General features: G+C 56.0%; 1 protein-coding gene and 1 pseudogene across 6 annotated transcripts in view; both read right to left on the bottom strand.

The window, feature by feature from the left end:
- Positions 1–3873: 3873 nt before the first annotated feature.
- Positions 3874–23551, bottom strand: part of GNAO1 (G protein subunit alpha o1) — a 167206-nt gene continuing 147528 nt past the window's right edge. For 3 of the 6 annotated variants that reach the window (XM_077983287.1, XM_077983286.1, XM_015126154.3), the window contains 2 exons: positions 20331–20484; positions 13179–17577 (listed from right to left, as the gene is read on the bottom strand). In XM_077983287.1, the coding sequence (XP_077839413.1) occupies positions 17390–17577; positions 20331–20484 (342 nt within the window). In that variant the 3' untranslated portion in view covers positions 13179–17389. Of the gene's footprint in view, positions 5196–6092; positions 6419–9830; positions 9985–13178; positions 17578–20330; positions 20485–23551 lie in introns of those variants that run through there. The other 3 variants (XM_015126153.3, XR_013410807.1, NM_001195429.1) reach the window with 3 other exon arrangements.
- LOC144338027 (uncharacterized) lies at positions 16543–17180 on the bottom strand (annotated as a pseudogene).

The following is a 23551-nucleotide window of genomic DNA, read 5'->3' as shown; positions in this document are numbered from 1 at the left end:
ATGTTTTTGAATTGGGAACTTTTATTTTTCCTAGTAGTATATGTGGAGGAGGCAGAACTGCATTTTTCTTCCCCTTGTATTTATATCATTTTTTTTCAGGTAAGTGGGTAACAGAAGATTATTTTACTCTCCTCGAATTACGTTATGCTTTACACATTGCACCCACTATAGGTGCCACTAATTCCACATATTCACATGTTTCTGATGTGTGAGAAGACAAAATTATTTGGATCAATTTTAGAGGGTCTTGACACATTACAAAACAGCCAAACCACAGTGTTTAGAGCAGGGGCTTATTAAGTAGCTTAAAATGATCCAAGAAGTGAAGTTCTCAGTCTGTCCTCCATTTTACACCTGGATACTTAAGGATTTCACCACTTCCTGGGGGCATCCGGGACAGGTGCTGAGGGTAGTGGCAGTTATGCTGGGGCTTCCCCTCCCAGGACCCCTTTTGCTGCCCTGGCTAACTGCAGGGTCAGGCAGATGGTCCTCACACCCAGCCCCTGGAGAAGCAGCACTCAGGTCGGGCTGTGGGTCCGGGTTTGTAAGCGTAGCAGCAGGAGCGTCCGGGTGCTCTGGCGGATGGTGGTTGAGCTGCCCCTGGCCTCTGTGGGCTCTTTTGGAATGAGGCTGTGTTGCCCTCTCCATTTTCTTAGTGGCCCTGTTTTGTTGACCTCCTGGATTCTCGTCAGTTTTTGTTGCCTTTTGAATGTTGAGGCTTTTATGTACCATAGAGGATGGTGGACCATGTGGCTATTTTCCTTGTGTTGATGTGAATCCAGGTGCCCAGGTGGCCTCTTGGGCCTGATTTTCCACTTGGGCTGAGTAGACAATGTGCCCTTTTATCTGTAGCCAGCCGACTTGATCCTGTCAGTGGTGACTTTCAGTCCTGCTGGAGCAGGACACACATGGAAAAGGAAACCACGGCCTTGCCAACAAGCCCTGGTGAGGAGCAGCGGCCGCCTACCTGCCCTCGAAGGCCCTCCGTCATCTGGAGCCTCCGTCTTGCCGGGCTGCTGCTTATCTGTTAGGTTAGACGTGGTTCCAACCTTGGCTGCATGTTAGAATCACTTGTGGAGCTTGCAGATAGTCACTTACTGTAAACAACCGCAGCGAGCCGCCTCTGGCAGCCCTCACACACGCAGGGCCAGGCTCTCACAGTGCGGGACAGAGCAGTCTCTGGGACCAAGGAGATCAGTCATGAAATACGAGAGGGCAGAGTTGACTTGAGAAGAATCTGTCCACTTGCAACTCTTGGGGTTCTGGTTCTGCGGGGGAAAAACAGGTTTCTCCCCAAGAGAGGAGTCTGTGATGCCTTTTCTGTTTTCCTTAAGAGCTCTGAGTCATTAGAGGTTCCCTCTAGATCTTTTCATGTGGTAGCCAAGATGGCCAAGAAAAAAGAGGAGGGAAGAGGGGAAGTAAGTGGGAGGATGATTTTTAGGAAACGAAGTGCACAGAGGAAACAAGCACATCATTTTTTTTTTTTTTTTTAAAAGAGGGGGTTCCAGTCAACTAGAAAAAAATTACCAAAAACAGGATCCCAAAAGAGAAAAAGCAGGAAGGCCTTACCAATATAAACATATATCCTGAATATCAGGTTTTAATTAAGCTGACTTCTAACCGTAGAGCTCTTGAAATCCTTTCAAATCTCGTATTACCCGATTTTAGCTGGGACAAACAGCTGGTATTTCTGGGTTTTGGATCTTTTTAACCAAAGATACTCTCCCAGGTGGCAATGCCTTATCCACAAACATCAAAAGTCACACAAATATCAAACCAAAAGGAACTAATTCTCTGGGAATGGAATTGGCTTTAGCAGTGAAAGGGCTTTTTTTTTTTTTTTTTAAATCTTGCAGGGCATCTAAAGCAGGCGGTTTCAGTGTTTAAAGGATTTTAACTGGTTTCAGATCTGATGTCAGCCGGAATGTTGCTCGGATCATTCTCTGAATGTTAGCATTCCAACATCACTGTCAGTTATTAGTCCTGGTTTAGAAAAAAAAAATGTGTTGGGTCTGCTTTTTATAATCTCAGTAGTTTTATTTGTGTTCATTTCCCCCCTTTAGAGAATTACTCTTTTAATTACTTGTCTTATTGCCCTAAGCAACTGCCAGCTAGGCAGCAAAGGCGCATTTTGGAGCCCCGTCTTCATTGGGTGGTCTAACTGGGCAAAGAACAGTCAGGAATCTGGCAGCCCCCAGAGCCAGAAGAGGTTCACGGTGACTCTGACTCTTCGACTTTCTCAGTAGAGTTTCAGGGCAGAGATCAGACCTGGAGGGATTCCACAGGTGGCGATGATGGATACCTTTTGTTTACCTCCTGAATAGAGGCCGTTTTCTCAGAATTTCTTCTAGAAGGTTTTTAGGTACCATTGGAAGTAAATCTCCTATTTGATTTGGTTCTAATTAGAACTAGCTTTTTCCAATTGTGTGCACAGATAAGCTAGAGGGGGAAAAGGATCTTTAAAAATATATATAACAGATAGGTTCTGCCCCCACTCTCCTTGTTGCAATTTAATTGGCCTTTTTGCTGCATCCTTTCCAAAAAATGCTATGACCTCCCATCTAAGAAAAATGAGGCAAATAAACTTCTGTTGGTTTTATCCGCAAAACTCATTTGAAAGTTGGGAAAGAACCCTACGAGAATATGGCTCAGTTTTTAGAGAAATTCAAATATGCCATATATAGAAAATGTCATGGTTTCCTTCAGCCTTCCATGTGGATCTTGGTTTGTTACAGAGTCAAACTGGGGCCTGGATTGCAAACCTTCCCCTCAATAGAGAAGGTAGGTCATGTGCCCCTCTCTGCAGATAACAAGTTGGGGTCTGGGGAACTGGGGGAAAAGCAGAAGAGGTTTAAGGGGTGCCTGTATTGGTTGGGTATTCATAACAGTGCCTCTTGTTCTTCCGTAGTCTCTGAAACAATATCCCCTGCCTCCACTCCCTTGATTCAAAAGGCTGCTGGAACTTGCCCGAGAGAGGCCTTTCTGAGCCTCTAATTCCCATTTGTTGGGATGCAGAGAGGATTCCAGGTAACTGACCTTTTGGCAGCTCCCCCATCTCACTGAAGACGGCATGATACATGATGCTTTTGGCCGCTTGGCCAGTAAGTGGCACGTGGATATGATGCAAGGAGTTCAGTGGGCTGCTGCTGCCTCCAGGCCCTTATTGCAACCCATTTGCTAATTATTACAGCAAAAGCGGGCCGATGTAGGGGATGGGTGAGACCTACAGTCTGGGGGAGGAACAAGGATCAGACTCCGCACGCCCCACCGCACTGCTGGGTTACCCTCTGCATGTTTGGTCTGCAGGGGCCTTCCTGACATCCAGGTGTAGTCAGGGAGCAAATTGAAGGCAGCCTTCCTGGTCAGGCTGGGCCCAAGCTCGTCCTGGGCATGTGAGTGGCTGGGAACTCTTGGGTGCAGATGGGCTCAGGCAATTGGCCTCATTCTTGGGATCATTCCTCCCACTGTGGGGGAACCGCTGGCTACAGAAGAAAGAGGATCCTGCATGATAGGAGAGGGGGCTCGCCTGCCCTCCTTGTATTTCTTCCTTCCTAATCCCCACTTCCACCTCATTTCTCGAAAGCAAACAACCTGCTGAGGGTGAGGAGGGGCCAGGAGCCGGGAGGAGAGGACATAGCAGGAGAAAGTGGCAGCTCCCCTGCCCTCATTCCCAGGTGGCACTGGGCAGTGGTCGCGTCAACTGTGCTCTGAGCTGGGGCCCCAGTGACGGCTCTGGGGATGGGAAGGTCCTGTCAGGGACTCCTAACTGCCGGCCTGCCAGCGTGTGTGGCCGAGTCCCTCCTTCCCTCTCCTGCCAGAATGAAGCCCACCCCAAATAACCATTGTTGGAAGGCACAGGGTGAGACTCAGGAGTACAGACAAACATTCTCTTTTATTGAGCTACACAGGAATTTTCCATTAGTCAGAGAAGTAGACTGGCAGTGTGTAAGATATCACAGAAACCTCACCGATTGGGAATAGAAAGGCTTACAAAGACCCGTGGGCTTTTTTTTCTTTTTTCCTTTTTTTTTTTTAATTTTTATTTTTTGTGTGTTTTGTCTTTTTGCCTCCTCTTTATTTGAAATGGCTGTGACTGGTCTTCTTCAGCAAAGATTAAGTCTTAAAAGTGAAACCGTGAAGAGGTTTGGGGTTTGGATATTAGTCAAAGTAGAAATGACATAGGATTGGTCATGAAAACGGTGGCTTTAATGTAAACACTACATTCCATCTTTTTAAATTTTTTTGTGTTTTTTTTTCCATCTTGTGGTATTTAAAAATTTTTTTTTGTTCTTTTTGTCTGCAGCACAAACATCCCCACATGAGAGAGCGGACACAGGGCACCGAAACAAAGGCAGAGGTGGGGAGGGGCGCACACACGAAGGGGGGTATCAGCCGGGACCGGAAATCCAACACAGCAAAGGAAAAAAACCACAACCCGTTTCCCAAAGACTAGGAAAACTGATCTTGGATTGGGGGTGTAATACATAGTACTCAGCAGGACAAAAAAAAAAAAAGAACCCAAAAAACCCCACAAAGGCTATCTGTAGAAAGGGGGTTGGTGGGCAGATTGTTTTCTATGGGGCTGGATTTCCATATACGATGGGTGTTCTTTTTGGCAGCTACTGGCCAGTGAGAGCTGTGCTTTTTCTATACAAACCTGGAGTAAGCATGTGGCGGGAGTGGCTTAGGGCCGCGAGGTGGCGTCTGTGGTGTCTGGGCGGCCGGCAGGCAGCAGGGTTTGCAGGGGCCTGTGGCCTTCTGGAAAGCCCGGCCTGAGCACACTCCTCGGATCGGTGCACCGCACCGGGACCCCAGGCGGCAGATGGGCCCTGCCCCCCAGCAGGAGCGCCAGGGCTGCGCCGCGAGGTGGGACGGGGGCCGGCGTGGGTGCAGACGGGTATGTTTGTTTTGCAAGAAAAAGAAAGAAATATGGATGAAATGGTGAGTTTTCCTTTTTTTTTTTTTTAAGCTACAAAGCACATGAGAAATGTTCTTTTTTTTCCTTTCAAATTCTAAATGTGAAGACTCAACTAAAACCGGATTCTACAGCATTCTACAGAAATACACAGCCGTCAGTCACTCTGGGGTCGTAGGTTAGACAGGGGCTTGATACAGAAAGGCTGTGTGTCTTACAAAGGCCAAAAGGTCATGCTACCAGGAGATCAACGTCAACAGCAAAGAGTCCATGAAGCAGTCTGTAGAGAGAGAGATAAGGGGTCCAGTCTGACCATTTTCTTTGATTTTAAGAACCAACCAACCAACCAAAAAACCCTAGAACATTTTGACTAATGCTGGGGTGGGGCGAGATGGAGCAGCAGCACGAGGGGTCTGGAACCCCAGTGAAGCCCATCCCCAGCGCCTGGGGAAGCCTGGCCCCCCTGGGACCCTGACTCGGGTCAGGTCCACAAGTCCGGCCCTCCCCAGGCCACGCCTGTTCCCCTCGCTCCCCGCCTTCCCATGTGCCCTCTTGGAGCTGGGCTGGCTTCAACTTTGCAGGTGAACGTGGGTCCCCTCCTGTCAGCTGCTTTTAGAAAGCACACCAAGTCTCCCTGTTCTCTGATTCTTGCCATCTTAACATGAATAAAGAAAACTCAGGAGACAGTGGATTGGTCGGAGCAATGATTCTTCTAAATTCCTGAAATTAACAACCACCACCACCCGAAAGAGAAGCATCCTTAAATTGTTCTGTTGTTGGGAGTGTAGAGTAAGGAGAGGCTTAGGGCGCTGGCCATTTCTGAAAGGGTCTGGAATTTGCCAAGAGCAGGACGGAACTGAGGGCGCAGAGGTTCCGAGGGCGGAACACAGAGAGCTGGCTGGGCCAAGGCCAGGGCTGTTCTGCCATTCCCCTGCTCTCAGAAATGGGGATCAGAGAGGAACACCCCGGGGCTATCCTCAAAAGGAGGGACTCCCAAACCCAGCTCCCGTCTGGACATGTGTGAGTGTGTGTACACAAACACACGTGCATGCTCACGTGCCGTCCCAGGAAAACCTCCATGAGCTATGGGATGGTGGTCAGTTCTGTCTGCAGCTCTTTCTAGTACAAACTAAAAAGATTTTTTAAATATATATTTGTATATATATATAAGGTTTTGTTATGCCTCTTTAAAGTTTATTTACCAACTTGCATTTGTTAGTGGTGTGTGTGTGTGTGTGTGTGTGTGCGCGCGCACGCAAGCTGTTCTGTAGGTGCTGGAATCATTACCAAATAGGTTGCTATACAGGACAAGAGGTCAGTACAAGCCGCAGCCCCGGAGGTTGTTGGCAATGATGATGTCGGTGACGGCGTCGAACACCACCTGGATATTATTCGTGTCTGTGGCACAAGTCATGTGACAATATATTTCTTTGTTGGGTGAGCGGTTTTTGCTTTCAAATTGTGCTTGGATGTAGGCGGCTGCATCTTCATAGGTATTGGGGCCTGTAACAAGACACAGAACAGGGAGAGGCCCTGGTGAGCACTGTGGGTGGACAGGGCTGGGGACGTGAAGACAAGAAGTGGGTTGTGGCGTGTCCCAGGAAGTGGGATGAGAGGAAGGCAGCAGGAAGAACTGCTGGGCAGTTCCAAGCCGTAGTTGCATTTTAAATTAAATAACAGTTTTTTTTTCAGACGAAGTTTTGCTCTTACTGCCCAGGGTGGAGTGCAATGGCGCTATCTCAGCTCACTGCAACCTCTGTCTCCTAGGTTCAAGTGATTCTCCTGCCTCAGCCTCCCGAGTAGCTGGGACTACAGGTGCCTGCCACCACGCCCAGCTAATATTTGTATTTTTAGTAGAGACGAGGTTTCACCATGTTGGCCAGGTTGGTCTCAAACTCCTGACCTCAGGTGATCCACCTGTCTCGGCCTCCCAAAGTGCTGGGATTACAGACGTGAGCCACCACGCTCGGCCTTGCCATTACTTTTCATAGCAAAACTGCAATTACTTTTGCACCAACCACACACAGGCGAGCATTTGCCCGGCTTTGGACTTTGCAAGATCCCTTACTGTTTTCACACCAAAATCCACCCGGGAGCCCGCCTGGGAGAGCAGTGGCCACAGATGATCCCTTTTGCTTCCTAGATGAGCAAATTGAGGCACCGCCCCATGGTCTAAACCAATCCTGCTGATTCCAATAAACCAGGAAAACAAAGTCTGGAGAGGGGCCTACCCGGGACCTGTGCTCCTTCCTCATTGGTTTCCTTTAAGAGGCCACTCGGCAGGGCTGGCAGCATATCAGTAGTAGTCGTGGTTCTTGAGCGAGTGGCCAGGACATGGGGGCATCGATGTCCCCAAGGTGGGAAGTTTAAGGGGACATCAGCATGTATGTGCCAACTGGGGGCCCTCTGTCCCCACCAATTCCTTGGGTGTACAAGGGGCAAGGGGCAGGAGGTGGGGGCATCCTTGGGTGGGTTATCACGGCAGAGACCAGCTCTGGGCAGCCCAGTAGGAGTGCCTGGACCCACAGGGCCAAGCCTCATCCTTGATTCGCTGGTGCAGAGATGCCCAGCCCAGCACAGCTGTTAAAGATTGGACAAAGCAGCCCGTGTGGACCCTGCCCAGGAGCTTCCTGTCTGGAGAGAGCCGAACCGGGCACAGCCCAGGGTGGAAGGTGGCCACATACAGCCGTCCAGGTGGGAGGAGTGCCTTGTGCCTTCCCTGTGTCTGCCGAGCCCAGCATACTCACACAGCCCTGCTGCCACCCGGCCACGGTGGCCCACACGTCACCTCCCATCCCACCCGTGCTGCTTGTTTTGTGCCCTCACAGGCTTGTGCTCCATGGGGCCACTGCACTGGTGACCATCTGTCATCCATGATATCTGAATTCAAACTGGATCCCTCTGAAGGCCCTGGAGAACTCATGTTTCCCAGGTTCCGACTGCCCTTTGCGGGGGCATCTAGTGCTTCACTCCACAGCATCACTGCACTCCACAGCAGTGAGAATGGCCACTCCCAAGTCGGGCCCCAGTGGGACACTGGACAAGAAAGAGCCATAGGGTTGGGCCTGTCTCTGAGGGTAGCCCTGGCCGGCGGGGGCCTGCTGGACTCCATTGTTGTGGCCAGGAGAGGTCAGCAGTGGCTGCCCAGAGTGGGCTACAGCCTGGCTCTGCCTAAGGGCCACCTGGGGCTGGCCTTTCGGGGCTTGTCTTGTGCCTCCTGCCCTCACTCCATCCTGCAGAGGGCACCTTCTCCATGGCCAGTTCCCCCTCCCCTAGTTTCCATCCTCTGAATAATACCAATGGCAGCCACAGCCAGCGCTTCTGTAGACCTGGCACCAAGTAGCTGTGCCTCTAGTCACCCTTGGGCTGGGCATGATTATCCATTGTGTTGACCAGATTAGAATGAGGCACAGGTGACTGAGCAACTTGCTGAGCTGCAGGTGGTCTGGCTGCAGAGGCCACCTGGGCTGCCTGCCCTATTGGGTCTTTCTTTGTTCGAGAGCCTTGAGCGCAGTGCATAGTTCCTGGCCCCACCTCCCACTCTGCACCTTGGGAAGAGCAAGAACCACCTTGCAAATTCACATCAGCATGGACTGTCAGTGAGGACATGGTTTGTGCTCAGAACCAGCTGACAGCCCTTCTTCACACACTGCTCCCAGCTGTGGGGAAGGGTGGGGAGACGGGCATCGACCTATGCTGGATGTGGCGCCCTGTGGCTGGGCTTGGGGACCCATGTGGCCCTGGGACTGAGCCCAAAGTCTTACTCCGGGGCTGTCAGAACATGGGTTCTTGGCCGAGCCAACCTGTGCCCTGACCTGGCGGATGACAAGACACCTCCTGCTCCATGGCAGGGTGCTGGCCCTCCATACTCTGCAGCCTGCAAAGGCGACTCCTACCCCAGGGACCTCTGGAAGCTTCCCAGCCCCTAGAGGGACCAGGGCTGGGCTCTGGCATCCCATCAACGCTGCTTTTAGGCATTAGCAGCAGCCCAGAGCTGGCCCATCCCACAGAAGCCACCCTCCCTCATCATCCATTTGGAAAGAGCTTCATTTAGGGGGGTGGGGAGGTCTGTGATACATTCCCCTGAGAGCAAGAAGAAAGCCCCAGAGAAGTCAGAAGAAACTGAGGCAAGGATGGAGGAGGCTTGCAGATAGCTGGAGTGGTTGGATTTGGGGCAAAGACCAGGGGCGGAGGAAGAAGGGGAGAGAGGAGGTGCGACGGGGCTGGGGTTGGGGAGGGAAGGCGGGCACGGGGCTGGGGTTGGGAGGGAAGGCGGGCACGGGGCTGGGGTTGGGAGGGAAGGCGGGCACGGGGCTGGGGTTGGGGAGGGAAGGCGGGCACGGGGCTGGGGTTGGGGAAGGAAGGCGGGCACGATGTGGGGCGGGTGGAGTGGTCTGGCTGGGCGGCTGCACAGAGATGAAGCATGTTCTGGGCACCGAAACAGGGAGCAGAGAAAGCAGGTGGGGCCAAGAGGCAGCCCACACCCTGCTCACAAGCCATGTGTCCACCTTTTGGTTTCATGCAAAGGTGCTGTGTGGCCCTGGGCAGGGGTGAGGGGAGGCCACTGCTGAGATTACAGGAGGCTATCCTGAGATCTCTCCTAGAGGGTGACCAGAAGGAAGGGGGAAGCCTGTGATCCCGTCCTGCCCCCTGCTCCCCACAATGTCACTCCTGAGTGACTGGGTCCTACCACATATATCTTAGGAGGGGCCACTCTCACCACGCTGAGGGCTGTGTCCTGGGAAGCCCAAACCTGGTGGCACAGCGCTGTTTTTCTTTTGCGCCCCACCAGACTCCTGCAATGGGTCCCGCTCGCCAGCTAGCCCCAGCAGTGCTGGCCGAGCAGCCTGTTCTCTGAGCCATGGGTCCCTGTCAGGGGCAGGCTTCCCCCTGCACAGGACTGCCTGGCACCCACCTGTGTATTCAGGAAAGCAGATGGTCAAAGGCGACTTCTTGATCTTCTCGCCAAATAGATCTTTCTTGTTGAGGAAGAGAATGATGGAGGTATCGATGAAGAACTTGTTGTTACAGATGGAGTCGAAGAGCATGAGAGACTCGTGCATGCGGTTCTGCGGCCGCAGGAAGGGAGGAGAGAGGACAGACAGCGGGAGGGACACACAGAGACAGGGAAAGAGAAGGAGAGAATTAGGCTTGACAGAGAGGGACTGGGCTACTCGGCAGCTCCTCCGAGAGGCTGCCAGATGGAACCTGAATCAGTCACACCTCACAGCACGTCTCATTCCCTGCTTCCAGAGAACCTGTCATGTTGGGGCCAGAGGCAGAGACTGGACTGGGCACCAGCCATGGCTCTCTGGGGAGGCTGAGGACAGGGTGACCCAGGCTCTCCCCACTGCAGAGTTCCCAGCTATGCAAAGGTCTCCCAGCACACGTGTGTGTGGCCGTGTGTGTGCATGCGCCTGTGTGCCTGTGTGTGTGTGTGCGCGTGTACCTGTTATGTGTGCCTGTGTGTGCACGTGTGCATGTGTGCCTATGTGTGTGCACCTGTGTGTGCATGCCTGTGCATCCATGTGCCTGAGTGTGTGTGCGCCTGTGTGTGTGCCTCTGTGTGTGTGTGTTGGGGGTGGTGGAGTCTGGACTGGAGCCGGAGAGCTGGGCTTTGGCCCTTCCTGCCTAGACCTCTCCTCCCGGGCCCATCCTGGGTGGGGGGATGTCCTCTGGGAGTGGTGAGAGACTCCAGGCCCTTCCCGTGGCCTGAGGGGAAGGCATGCCACGTCCTGCCCGCCTCCTGGGGGCCACCACTCAGGGGAGAGGCTCCTGGCAGGGCTACCTCCAGGAGTGCCTGGGGGACTGGCCGCACCTCCTCTGGCTGGGTCCTCCTCAGCCGCATCTGACACTGCATGGTGTTCTAAGCAAGGCAGATGTGGAGGGCTGCCCTGCACACAGGAGCCTGTTTAGCAAATGGATGAACATGATGGGCACCCCAAAGAAGCCGAACCGAGGGGCCAGCCTTCTGCCCTGGGCAAAAACTCTGCTTTGGGACCCTGAGCACATTCACTTGGGTAGTCTGTTTCTCAGCAGTACACAGGGCATCTTAGTCTCTGTGACTGAATCCATTCCTGCACAGGGAGGTGGAGGAAGGGACAGTTCCGCTTATTTTCCCCAAGAACCCTGTCCTAGTCCTGGAAATGTGCCCACTGTAAACCCAGCTCCCTGGATCTAAAGCTCAGAGGTGACCCAGGCTAAACTCTACCTCTGAAATAAGAAGAGTGACACAAGTAACAGGAAAAAGAAGAGAGCTGGCGTAGATGCCACTGGGCATCTATGGGGAGATGATCTCCCCCAGGGATGAGCACACTGTGGGTGCTGAGGAATTGCTGGTTCCACTGCCGCACCGTCCCCCTCTGAGCAGAAGGAGGGTGACGAAGATGAAGTGACCACACCAGTCACCGAGGACCATGCTGTACCAGCGCTCTCCCTGCCTTATGTCACTTAACCTCATCCGGCCTGAGGGGACACCGCGGTGACACAGATGGGCCAGATCCAGAACTTATGCAATGGGTCTCTCCAGTCCGTATCAGGCTGTGGGGCTTTCGAGGAATCAATACTAACAGCAGCATGGCGGGCTCCGCGCATCTCACAGCCAGTCCTCCCTTCGGTATCTCCCCGATGCCTGCATCATTCTACCATGACCTGTAAAGGCGGCCAGCCCCAGCCCCTGGTTCTTATTGGCTGAAGTTGGTAGGTAGAGGGGCAGAGTTCTCAGCTGCCTCTCAGGGGCACCTGGACAGCTGGCATGGCTTTATTCCCCAGCCCCAGGAGCTGTAGTACATGGCACTGGCCTTTCATTCTGCTGAACAGACTCAGTAAACGCACATGATCTCATCACTCTCCCATCCTCAGTCATTCTCAGTCTCCAGGAGCATTCTCCTGTCATCTGTGTGATCCCACCGGGAAGAAGCAGATCTCGCTTGCCCTGAGCCACCTCATTGGGGTCTGTTCAGAAAAGGGCAACCGGAGGCTTCTGGGAGGCCCAGTGAACCTGTGTCCAGGGCCTCGGGCCGTCCACACTCAAGTTCATTGAGCCGCATATGAGGCCAGAGTGGTGAGGTTCTGAGACCCCAATGATTCCACAGGAACACGCTCCCCACTCCACAGAGCCACCTCGGCCTGCAGCTGCGTAACAAAGAGCTGGAAACCCACAGCCAGAGCCAAGCTCCCTCCTCCATTGCACATCTGCCCAGGCACTGCCAGGAGCAGCCACTAGAGTGACCTGAGCTGGGAGTGGGGACTGTGCCCCCTTGGCCACTGAGCTTAGGTGTGGAGGAGAAATCAAAGCCGGCTCATTCAGGCTCCACAGTTCCACTGGTTAAGGCTGAGCCCCCGCCACAGCCCTACGCCTCAGGGCCACAGAGCATGACTCACATGCACTCACTCTTCCGGTCAGTACTGCCTGGCATCTACGTGCAGGGCTCTCTGCTGGGCTGCCCCGAGGATATAAGAATGACCACGTTAGGCTCCTGCTCTCTGAGAGCTGAGAGTCCAGCTGGAGAAAGATGACGCACAGTCTGTGGTCCCAGGAGTGGCAGCGCAGGGGAGGACTTGGGGAGCAGAGGACAGGCATAACCAAGCCTGTTTTTATGGGGAGAGGGCCTTGGAGGGAGCCCCAAAAAGTGGCTGATCCTGGAGACTTGGGGAGGGCAGTGAGGAGGGGAGATCCTGCAGGGCAGGGGAGGCGCCGGCACTGAGACCCCTGCCAGCCCCCCAGGCCTGACTGCCCTCCCTTGGCACGCTGCGTGGAGCCCATTGCCAAGGAGCTGAGAGCACAGCTCATCCTCACAAGCTCCCCGGAGGAAGCAGACGCCGGGCTACATTCAAAGAAGAGATACCACCATTCGAGAAAAGAGAAAGAAGCCAGAGGTCACAGATGGCCGACAGCCAACCCCCGAGACCTCCACCTGCCCCAGGCTGCAGTGGAGGCCCAGGAGCAGCAGGAAGCGGTGCCAGTACAACCATGGCCACTGCTGCGTCACCCACAGCAGTGTCCAGGTGGGCACCAAGCTCTCCAGGACAGGAAGGTGGCTCGGCGCAGTGCAGCAACGGAGCAGCCTCCTACCAGATGGTGATCCTGACAGGAGGGCAGGGCGCCCAGTTGCCCTGATTCTCCGTCCCCAGCAGGAGTGTGCCCGCTCCGCCAGGCTGCCCGCAGTCCTGGGACCAGGATGGGGCAGGGCCCGAGGACACACATCGTGCAAGTGCCCCTGGCAGGAGCTCCCTGGGCCCTGACAACACATCACACTCATGCTAGGAAAGCGGGCACTGTTTATTAACGGTAGGCGACTAATAAATACATTATGGCAGCCAATAAATTATTACAATAACTAGAGATTTATTAAACCAACAAGTCACTCTTCTTACAAAATTACAGTTAATACGGGGTGGGCGGCAGCGACGGGGGTGGGAGGGGACCACTGCACTTGAGAGAGGCGGCTTTTCTAAGGAGGGCCTGGGACACCTGAGCCCACCTGGCCTAGACGGGGAAGGGGGGTGTGTGGGGAGGCAGAAGGTACTCAGCAGGGGTAGGGTGAGGGATGGCCAGCAGAGCCAAGGGATGGGTCAGAACCAGCGGAGTAGAGAAGACCAGGAGGCAGGAGGGGAGGGCCTGGCTGCCCAGAGCTGTGGGAGTAACAGGGTGGGTGTGGAGGGGAGGGAAAGGGAGGGGAGAGTGGGGAGGGAAGGGAGGAGAGCAGTAGTGCCTCGGAGCTGCTGGCTCTGCCAGGAAGGGCAGTGGGTCTCTGCTGGTGGTCTTGCTGCACTGGGCCTGGGGATGAGAGCTTCTCTTCCAGGGGGAGCCCCTCTCTCAAGAAGGGGATCCAGGAGTTTGGATTCGGGGCCATTCTTTCTGCTCTCCCCCCCGCCTGCCTCTTTTTTGACAGGGGCCTTCATCTGGCTGGAGTGGGGTCTGTCTGGAGGCCCCAGCTCCTCTCTGGGCAGGGTGGGCTCAGGACTCTTCTTGCTGAGGGGTGGGAGATGGGGAGCCCTACCACAGACCCCACGGCAGCAGCTCACGCCCCGGTCCTGTTCCCTGGGCTGCTGGGATCCTGCACTCTAGGCTTGCAGCCTGACAGCAGGAACTGCTTGAGGGTGACTGCCTTCAGCACTGCACACTGAATCTCTGGTGGCCGGGGAGCTGGAGCCTCAGGTCTCGGCTCCTAAGAACTGCCAGGTTGTGCCTGAAGGCTCCCAGAGGCTCAGAGAAGAGAAGAGGCAGCCAGAGGAGGCTCTGTGCCCCAGACTTCTTGAAAAGGGGGAGGGCAGGCCACTCGCTGACTTGGAGGAAACAGTTGGCGTGCTCATTAAATATCCACCTGGGACTGCAGGGAACTTACTTGCCAAGAGTGCACCAGGTCAGACTGAGAAATAAAGGGGGTGACCAGGAAGGATGCAGGCTAGAAAAAGGAAGAACTTCCAGAATCAACCCCTGGGTGCTAACTGTAGAGTGTTAGGTGGGAGCAGGGACTAAGCTCCCCACTGCAGGACTCATGTTGGCCAAAGGGAAGGGCGTGGGTGAGACCACCCCGGGGTCTTCCCTGTTGGGGTTTGTAGACAGCTTAGTGACAGGGCTTGCAGGTGGGAACCTGGGGCTGCCTCTGCTCCTAAGAACACTCAGGGAAGACCAGTGCAGACCATGGAGGGCAGAGATGCCTCCAGTTCCTGCCAGAGGGAGCTGGGCTGTGGGGAGGGCCTGGCAGACAGCCGCGTCCTGGCAGCAGGCATGGTGGTCTTCTGCCTGAGCTCCAGGGTCCCCATGGAACCCAGAATGCCAAAGCTGTTGGCCAGGGGCCCAGGTTGTGCTCTCTGCTTGGGGCTGGGCAGACCCCATGCCCTACTCAGGCCAGAGAGCCTTGGGGACCTCTATTGGGGCTCAGAGGGAAGGCCAAGACCTGGTTCTTATGATTGCCAGTGGCGCAGGTCACAAAACTGGCCCATAGGCATGAAAGTGGCAGGCATAATTTTCATGAGTTTGGCAAAGACGTTCTTTGTAGAAATCAGTTTCTGCTTGGCCTGCTAAATCCGAGCCATAGGAGAGGTTAGCATGGCCCCTCAGGGCACACACAGGACCACTGTGGATTAGAAACGCACCCATGTCTGGTCACTCACAACATTCCTCCCACATCCACATCCACGACGGAGCCAAATCTTATCTGTCACCCTCAGTCGCCACCCACAAGGTGGAGCCACCGGTTACGACATGGATGACAGGCGTCACGCACAGGGAGATAATTTCTCCCTGGATACCCCTGAGGGCCAAGGACCCCCCCAGGCCAGGGTGGGAGGATTGAGAGCAGTGCAAGAAACTGAGGAGGCTGGAGCATCCAAGGGAAGAGAAAGGCAGGCCGGGGATGGACGGCGGGAAGGCCTGAGCACCCACTCCTCCAGCCCCAATTCTATAGACAGGGAAGGCCTGGATCAGGAGCCTGGACCCAGCCTGGTGCTCTGGCCACTGTGGTCTGAGGGAGGTTGCTGGGGGATATGAAGAGCCCTTCAGCCCAGTGACTTCCACCTCCAGGGTGATGGCCTTAGAGGTGGAGCGTGGCCAGCATCCCCCTTTTGCCGGCTGCTTCTGAGCCTGGGGTTACAGTTTGGAGCAGAGTTAGGGGCACAGCCGGCCTCACCCAGGGTGGTGCTGCTGAGAAATAACTGCCATGTCTTCCATATGGGGCAGGATGGCTTAGCTGCCCAATGTCCATGGTAGGACACTGGGTTCCCAGGGCCTGTCCTCTGCCACGCCCCAGCACCTGGTGCAAGGTCCAAAACATGACCGAGGTGCACAAAACAGAATGGACTTGGGCTGATGGGGGACTCCCGCAGCCTGGCTGCCAGAGGCTTCCCAGGCACTGGTCCCTGCAGGCATTTGGCACTATGGAAGGTCCCTGGGTCTCCTGGGCCCCACTGAGAGCTCTGTGCCTGTGGGTCCAACAAGTCCAGAGCTGTTGGCACTGGCGCTTCCTGGCTCTGGGGCAGTCCGGGGGCTACAAGTGGAAACCCAGGGGCCCTGCCTGTCCGGGGACTAAGCAGTGTCCAGAGTCGGGGCAGGGAGAACAGAGGGCTTGAGGAGGGAGGCAGAGGCCTGTAGGGGGTACCCTCCTCCCTCCATGGCACATCTACATCCCCAGGCACAGCCTGCTGTACAAGCACACGACTGGCCTGGGTGCGGGCGGTGGCCTCAGCCACCTGGAGGCATCTCGGAGTGGGAGAGGTGTGTTGGTTGCCCAAGGCCAGCCAGACCTGCGTCCCCAGGAGAAGCTACCCCGCCCTCTTCTGCTCAGGGATCTGGGCAGTGAGGCCTCCTCTAAGGGGTCCTAGGACTCTCCCTTTAGAGTGGGGGACAGGGGAGTGTGTTTGTGCTGGCCTGGGCCCAAATACTCCAGGGTGTCAGCTCCATCCCCTGCTGTCCTCTATCCCCAGGGGCTGAGAAGACACCAACGGCTGCGGACAAACTCCCTGATTTCTTCACCAAGACAGTGAGGCAGGGCACTGGCTGCACACCATACCCCACCTTCCGTCCCGCCCAGACCTCTGCAGCTACAGAATCCCCAGCCCGAAGGCCTTTGCTGGTTTGAGTTGAATTCAGTGTGGACTGAAGAAAAAACATATCTATTCACACCTCAGAGTGACCACCCGAGCTCCTGGTGACTGGAAAAAGGAAATGGGTCACCCTTGGCCTGCAAGGACTGGGCGGGAGGCCCCAGCCCAGGCGACACAGGAGCCTCCACCTACCTCCCCCGTGCCTCCCACCTCTCCCTCTTCCCCTCCCCGCCACCATCTATCTGAGCCATAAGTCAGTCTCAAGAAGCATTTCCAGAACTCGGAGGAGTCAGGGATGGGGGTTCTCTGGGAGAGCAAAGGCAAGTGAGGACGACCCAGAGAAGGAAGGGCTGAGACCCAGGGGAGGGAGCAGGGAGATGGAGGCCATCGCCAAGGCCTGAGTCCTCCCACCCATACCAAGTTGACCTGGTCCCACCCTGGCTTTCGTTGACGGAACTGCCCTCCACCAGAGACCCCAGGCACAGCAGAAGGATGGCTCCTATGACCCCGCCCTGCCAGCACCCTGCTGCAGGGCTGTCTGCGCCACTGCACCATGCAAGATGACAGGAGGACACTGAGGCTTCCAGTGAGACATCAGGTGCAGGGTGTGCCCATCTGGGCCACACGGCGGCCCTGCCCTGCCCCCACAGCTTCCTGATAAAGCACTCAGAGATGACGCAGAGGCTCTGAGCGGCGGAGTCTCCTGGCCTTGCAGCATGCACTCAGCGGCCCCGCCCCGCCCATGCGTTACCACGAGTTCTTTTGGGGGGTGCAGGTGGAGGATGCTCCCTCCTCCCTCCCTTGGTGCCAGCCTCTGGGGTCTTCTTCCTCAAGTGCAAAGAGTGGTCTGAGAGTGGTGGAGCCTGGTTCCAGGGGAGGGGGGCGGCAGGCCAGGCAGGGCAAGGGTGCCGGGCAGGGTGCCCAGGCTCAGTAGAGTCCACAGCCCCGCAGGTTTTTGGCGATGATGACGTCCGTCACGGCGTCAAAGACAAACTGGATGTTGTTGGTGTCCGTGGCGCAGGTGACGTGGGTGTAGATCTCCTTGTGGGCTGACTTGTTCTTGCTCTCGTACTGGGCCTGGATGTAAGCCACAGCTTCTGTGAAGGTGCTGGGGCCTGCAGAGCAAACAGGCGAGGTGTGGTGAGGCGAGAGGCCCATGGGACTGCCTGGCGTGGACGAACCCAGCCTGGCCTGTGTGGCCATCAGAGACAACTGCACAGGGAAAACCTGATGGAGGGGACCTGAGGGGTCAGCAAAGTCAATAGGGGGTCCTGGATCCAGTCAGTGGGACAGTGTAAAAGTCATGAAAGATACAAAATATCAGGTCTCTCAGTATATCACCTGTATTTATCTATTTTTTTTTTTTTTGAGATAGGGTCTTGCTCTGTTGCTTAAGCTGGAGTGTGGTGGTGCAATCAGGGCTCACTGCAGCCTCCACCTCCTGGGCTCAAGTGACTGATCCTCTCTTCTCAGCCTCCTGAGTAGCTGGAACTACAGGCATGTACCACCACACCTGGCTAATTATTACTATTATTATTTTTAATAGAGATGGGATCTCACTATGTTGGCCAGGCTGGTCCTGAACTCCTAAGCTCAAGTGATACTCTCATCTCAGCCTCGTAAAGTGCTGGGATTACAGGCGTGAGCCATTGTGCCCAGCCAATCACCTGTATTAAAGGGAGCACTGTTTCGTGAAACTTCCATTTTCCTTTTATACATGCATTTATGGTCTCCTTTTTCTTTTTTTGGAGATGGAATCTTGTTCTTGTTCTGTCACTCAGGCTGGAGTGCAGTGACGTGATCAAAGCTCTCTGCAACCTTTGCCTCCCAGGTTCAAGTGATTCTCAAGCCTCAGCCTCCCAAGTAGCTGGGATTACAGGTGTGCGCTACCACGCCCGATTAATTTTTGTATTTTTAGTAGAGATGGGGTTTTGCCATGTTGGCCAAGCTGTTCTCGAACTCCTGACTTCAGGCGATCCGCCCACCTCAGCCTCCCAAAGTGCTGGGATTACAGGCACGAGCCACCACGCCCAGTCATTTATGGACTCCTGAGGCAAATGTTGCATCTTACCGTGGGTCACGTGCAAGGAGATTTGAGGGCACTGGGCTCATGCAGGTAGCCCTGGCTGATGCATGCCCTGTGGGTGGGCCTTTGCCTTTAGGAGTTCACAGAGCAGGCTTTGACATCACCTCCTGCGGCCACTGCTGGGCCAGGTGGGAGGAGGAGCCTACAAACTTCTTGTTTCTGATGTTCACTCACAGGGGATTAACAACCGCCTGGCTCAGATGCTACCTTCCTCGGGGACACCACATTGAGCTGGTTCCCAGGTAGACACAGGGAGAGGAGAGTCTAGAAGAGAAGCTTCTAGTTTGGGAAGGGGCAGAAGAACAGGACCCCAGCTTTGCACTGAAGGCCCTCAGCCTCCAGGAATCCCTGCCAGGCACAAGCAGGGCTGTGACAATCCGTGGAGGGGGCAGCAGGGAGGGGAGCTGGAGTTCAGAGCCACAGCTCTAAGCTGGAGTAGGCTGCTGTGCAGAAAGCCTGGAGGGTCTGCCAGACCTCAGCTCTTTGCTCAATCTGGGCTGGAGGTTGGGGAGTGTCCTAGGACTGCAGCTGACTACTCAGCCTCCCTTGTCCCCTCCTCCTTCCCCACTTCAGCCCCAAACTGGCCTTGGTAACTGACCTACCCCACCTGTTTCCACTGCCCCAAAGGCCACAAGCCCAGGTCACTAGGGCAGGATCCACAGGCCCTCAACTATGGCTAGAGAGGAAGCTGGCTGGGAGCTTCTAGGGAGGCTGAGCCCTACTCAACTACAGCTGGACATGCCTGGGTACTGGCCTGCCAGGCACTCAGTCTGATTATGGGGGATGGGTGGAGGTAGGAGGTAGGAGAGCTGTGCTGCTTGCCTGGCCCCAAGCCCCCGGGGTGCCCCACTGGGACTCTGTCGGCCCCTGCTCTGTGCCCTCCGGGCTTCAGGGCAGGTCGGGCTGAGGGTGCCCCACTTCTCCTCCCACTCACTTCTCTGGTCAGGGTCTCGCCATCTCAGAAGAACTGATGGGCACCCGGGCTATGCTGGGGCCCTGTAACCGCTCTGGGGTCACTGACCAGGGCCGCCACCCTGCAGCTCCTCAGGAGACCCTGATCATGCTGCCTTCCTGGCTGCCCACCCACCCCATGGTCAGATAAACCCACCACAGCACTGGCAGGGCTGGCCTCTCATCCCTAGCACCCTATGTAGGGGGCCAGGGCTCTGCTGCTTGCAAAGCAATGTGATTTGAATCTTGCAGCAGCCCCGTGTGAGTTACAGGCATAACCCCAAAGGCAAGAGCAGACAGGCGGGGAGCTTCCGATGTGAAGCTCTGCGTGCCCATCAGCTCATTCCCTTCTCACAGCACCCGGTGAGGGAGGCGAGGGCAATGACAGCCATCACTCCACCTCACAGACCCAGAGACTGAGGCTCAGAGAGGCTGCATGACCTGCCTGAGCTGCTTGTGAGTGGCGGAGCTGGGCCATAAGCCTTGGGCTGCCTGACTCCAAGCCTCTGTGCCCCGCCCCTCATCTTCTCAGCGTTCTCTTGTCACAGAGAGCCCCTGGGCGCAGACAGTGGAGCTCAGGCTCCCAGAGGCCACCATGGTCACATAGCTCATAAGTGGCAGAGCCAGGGCTCCACCTGCTTTCCCTGATGAGGAAGCCCCGGCTAGCTGCCCCTCCTCGCTAGAGCACAATCTGGGGGCAGGGCGGGGCCCGTTTGTGTGGATTCTCTGTGGCAGAGTCGGGGGCATCCACAGAGCGCAGGAAGGGTGGACTGGGCTTTGGGAATGGGGCCCGCTCCCTCGGGGGCCTGCTGTCCCTGGAGGGGTCTCTACCTGTATATTCAGGAAAGCAGATGGTGAGCGGGGATTTCTTGATCTTCTCTTCAAATATGTCCTTCTTGTTAAGAAACAGGATGATGGACGTGTCTGTGAACCATTTGTTGTTGCAGATGCTGTCAAAAAGCTTCAGGGATTCGTGCATGCGGTTCTGCAACAGAGTGGAGGGGTGAGTGAGGGGCGGCAGCATCCAAGGCCCTGACCCACCACGGCCAATGACACAGCGGGACAAGCAAAGGGAAGGTCCACCAATGTGGCTGGACGCACCACCGGGACAGAGACTACCAGGACGGAGACGGGAGGATCCACAAGGACAGACGGGACGTGGTCCTGTTTCATTCCACACGCAGGCAGGGCGGGGCGGAGCAGGGCCGGGCAGGGTTGGGGGATGCTGCCCCCTTCCAAAGAGAGCTGGCCCCAGGTGGGGGCAGTGAGGTCACTGGAGAGGTTCCAGCTCATGGAGAGGACATGCACCATGCACGTACAGGGCAGGGGCCGCAACCACCACCGAACGCATCTGCGCGGAACCCCGCTCATGCAGATTTCTCTACCAGGGTCTCATTCGGTTTCGACAGCAAGGCTGGAAGGGTGCACGCATTCAGTTGGGAAACATTAACCGAGGACTAAGAGATCCTCGAATTAATCCCGAGTTGGAAGCAGACACCAGGGGGATAGCGTCTCGGGGGTGAGCTTGCTGTGGCCTTGGTGTGGTTGGTGGTTTCGTTGGTGGGCTGGGGCTGGGGAGGCTCTGGGAGAACTGGTTGTTGGGGCTGGTTTCTCAGTAGAGGGGCCAGAGGAACCCCAAGATGAAACACAGCAAAACAGATTAAAACAGAGAAGAAGATAAAAACCCAACAGGAGAAAGAGAGAAAAATACTGAAAAATTGGTTCAACCAGTCTCAGGGCCAGGGCACCCGGCCAGTTCCTGCAGAGAGCTCTGTGCGGGCTCACAGGGGCCATGGCCATCCTGGGCCTGTGGACCACAGGGCAAGAGATGCAGGATGGGTAGGAGGCGCCCAGGCCAAGTGGCTGGAGAGGAGTGCGGGCGCAGGGGCAGGCTGGGCAGTTGTCACAGCAAAGTCACCCAGCGGCGCCCTGAGAACCTGCTGCTTTCAACTCTTAGCTGATGGATTCGGTTGGAGGGAGGTGCTTCATACCTTCCGGGCTTGGAGGGTCTCTCAGAACTGGTTTTGGCCTTGGTTTGGCAAGATAAGGCCCTGCAGGCGGTGGCGGCGACTGTGGTAGTGGAGAAGTTGTGGCAGCCGCAGGCCCGGCTGGGTGGTGCTGAGAGCAGGTACGAGGCCAGGACCAGGCTCTCGGGCTCCCGGGATGCAGTGGACACGGCGGCTGGAGGGCCAGTGGCAGCCACCAGCCCCAGGGCTCTCCTGGCCTGGCTCCAGGAGCTGCTTCCAGACACCTTTGTCGCGGGCTGTCACCCCAGGCCAGAGAGGGATGCGCAGCGTTGACTAGAGGATGGCTGAGGACCAAAGCCTGAGTCCCTGGGGCCTGGCTCTTGCCTCTCTGAGGCAGACAGAGCTCCCACATCCTAGAACCTGATCTCTAGCCATGGCGTCTGAATGTAGTAGCCGCAGGAGCTATTCACTGAGTGATGATTCCTGCATACAGGCACGTTTACAGCTTTTAGCCCAGTGGTCCTCATGTGGCCTGCGAGGCCCATTCTACCATCGTCACCATTTACAGAGGAGGAGGTGCAGGCCCGGGCAGGGTGGGGTGGTTGCCCATGATCACAGAGGTGGCAGGGGCGACGCTAGACCCTGGACCAGATCTGTCTGACTCCCAAGTTGCCACCTCTGCACGCGCCCCCAGCACACGGCGACGACTGCTGAGTTCTACAGCAGCAGTATTCTTGCTGCCACCACGGTAATGAGCTGCCTTTGTGGCTGCTGTCAGGTTGCAAAGTCATCCCCATTCCCTGCACGAGTTGCTACTCTTCCCCGGGCTGTGAAGGGTGGCCAGCTTTGGGAAAGGAAGGACACAGGAAGAGCCTGCCTGTGACCTTGGCTCCATGTGCTTTGGCTTCTCCAAGGTCCTCTGCTCCAGCCCTTGTGTGGAAGGGTGGGGGAAACGGGGAAAAAGGAAGGTGAGAGAAGGTGGAGAAGACTGGAGGGCAAGTGCTCCAGGCAACAAGGCCCACAGGCTGGAAGGTCACCCAGTGCCAGGCCCAGCACCAGGCTCATGCTCACTGGGGAGCCGTGGGCCGCAGAGCTTGGGGCCTGTGGCTGCTAGGCCCACCCAGACGTCCCTTTGTTTCCATCTTCCAGAGGTGAGTGAGAGCCCAGCCCCATGGCTGGTGGGCCTGGGACTGGGGTTGAAGCCACCCACAGGCCTGGCAGGGCAAGTCCAGGGAGAGGCTGGATTCCAGGGGGAAGGGCCCTCCTGGCTTTCTGCCTCCAGCTCCTTTGCTGTCTTTGAAACCATGGTGGACACAGGGAAAAAAGATGAGCCAAGTGGAACTCAGACTCCAGGAGTTGGAGCAGTGGCCCCAGTGGCATAGAGCCCAGCAGTGGGGAGTGGGAAATGTTTGGGCAGTCACTGTGCGGGCGCGTGGTTAGGAGGCTGACCTGGGCTTTGGGTGACCAGTGAGTCTGGGTCCAAGCATGGCCCAGGAAGTGCATCCACCCTTGCCCCACTCAGCATCAAGACTCAGCTGGTGGTGACTGACATCACTGCCTGCAGATGCCATTGAGAACAATTACAGCAGAAACCCAAGTCAGGGGTACAGGTGGGCCTGAAATAGGAAGAGCCAGGCGGGTGAGCCTGTACACGGAACGGGTCCAGACTACCCACACCACCAGCCCAAAGCCCCATCACTCTGTGTAAGCCCCTCAGGGCGGCGGCTCCTCCTCCCTATAGCACTGTGCCCAGTAGCCCACACCCCAAAGCTCATCCCATCCTCGCAAAGCCCAGTGGACCAGTTGGGCCAGAAATGATGAGGAAACAGACCCAGAGAGAAGACAGGCCTCACTCAAGGCCCAGCATGACAACAAGCTCCACCTCCAACCTCAAACCCTCGGTGCCAGCCCGCAGAGGCGTGGGTTGGGGTCTGCACGTGTTCCAGACAGAAGGAGATGACAGATGCCAGGCTGTGACCCCACGGCCTGTGGGCCCCACTGTCAGGAGTGTTGGGGCTTATCTCCAGTGACCCTGTGGGCCATGCTCGGTGCCTGGTGGGCTGCAGCCCAGAAGGGGACCATGGA

Source organism: Macaca mulatta, chromosome 20 (genome assembly GCF_049350105.2).
Source record: "Macaca mulatta isolate MMU2019108-1 chromosome 20, T2T-MMU8v2.0, whole genome shotgun sequence".
Taxonomy (NCBI): Eukaryota; Metazoa; Chordata; class Mammalia; order Primates; family Cercopithecidae; genus Macaca; species Macaca mulatta.
This window is presented reverse-complemented; position numbering and strand designations above follow the sequence as displayed.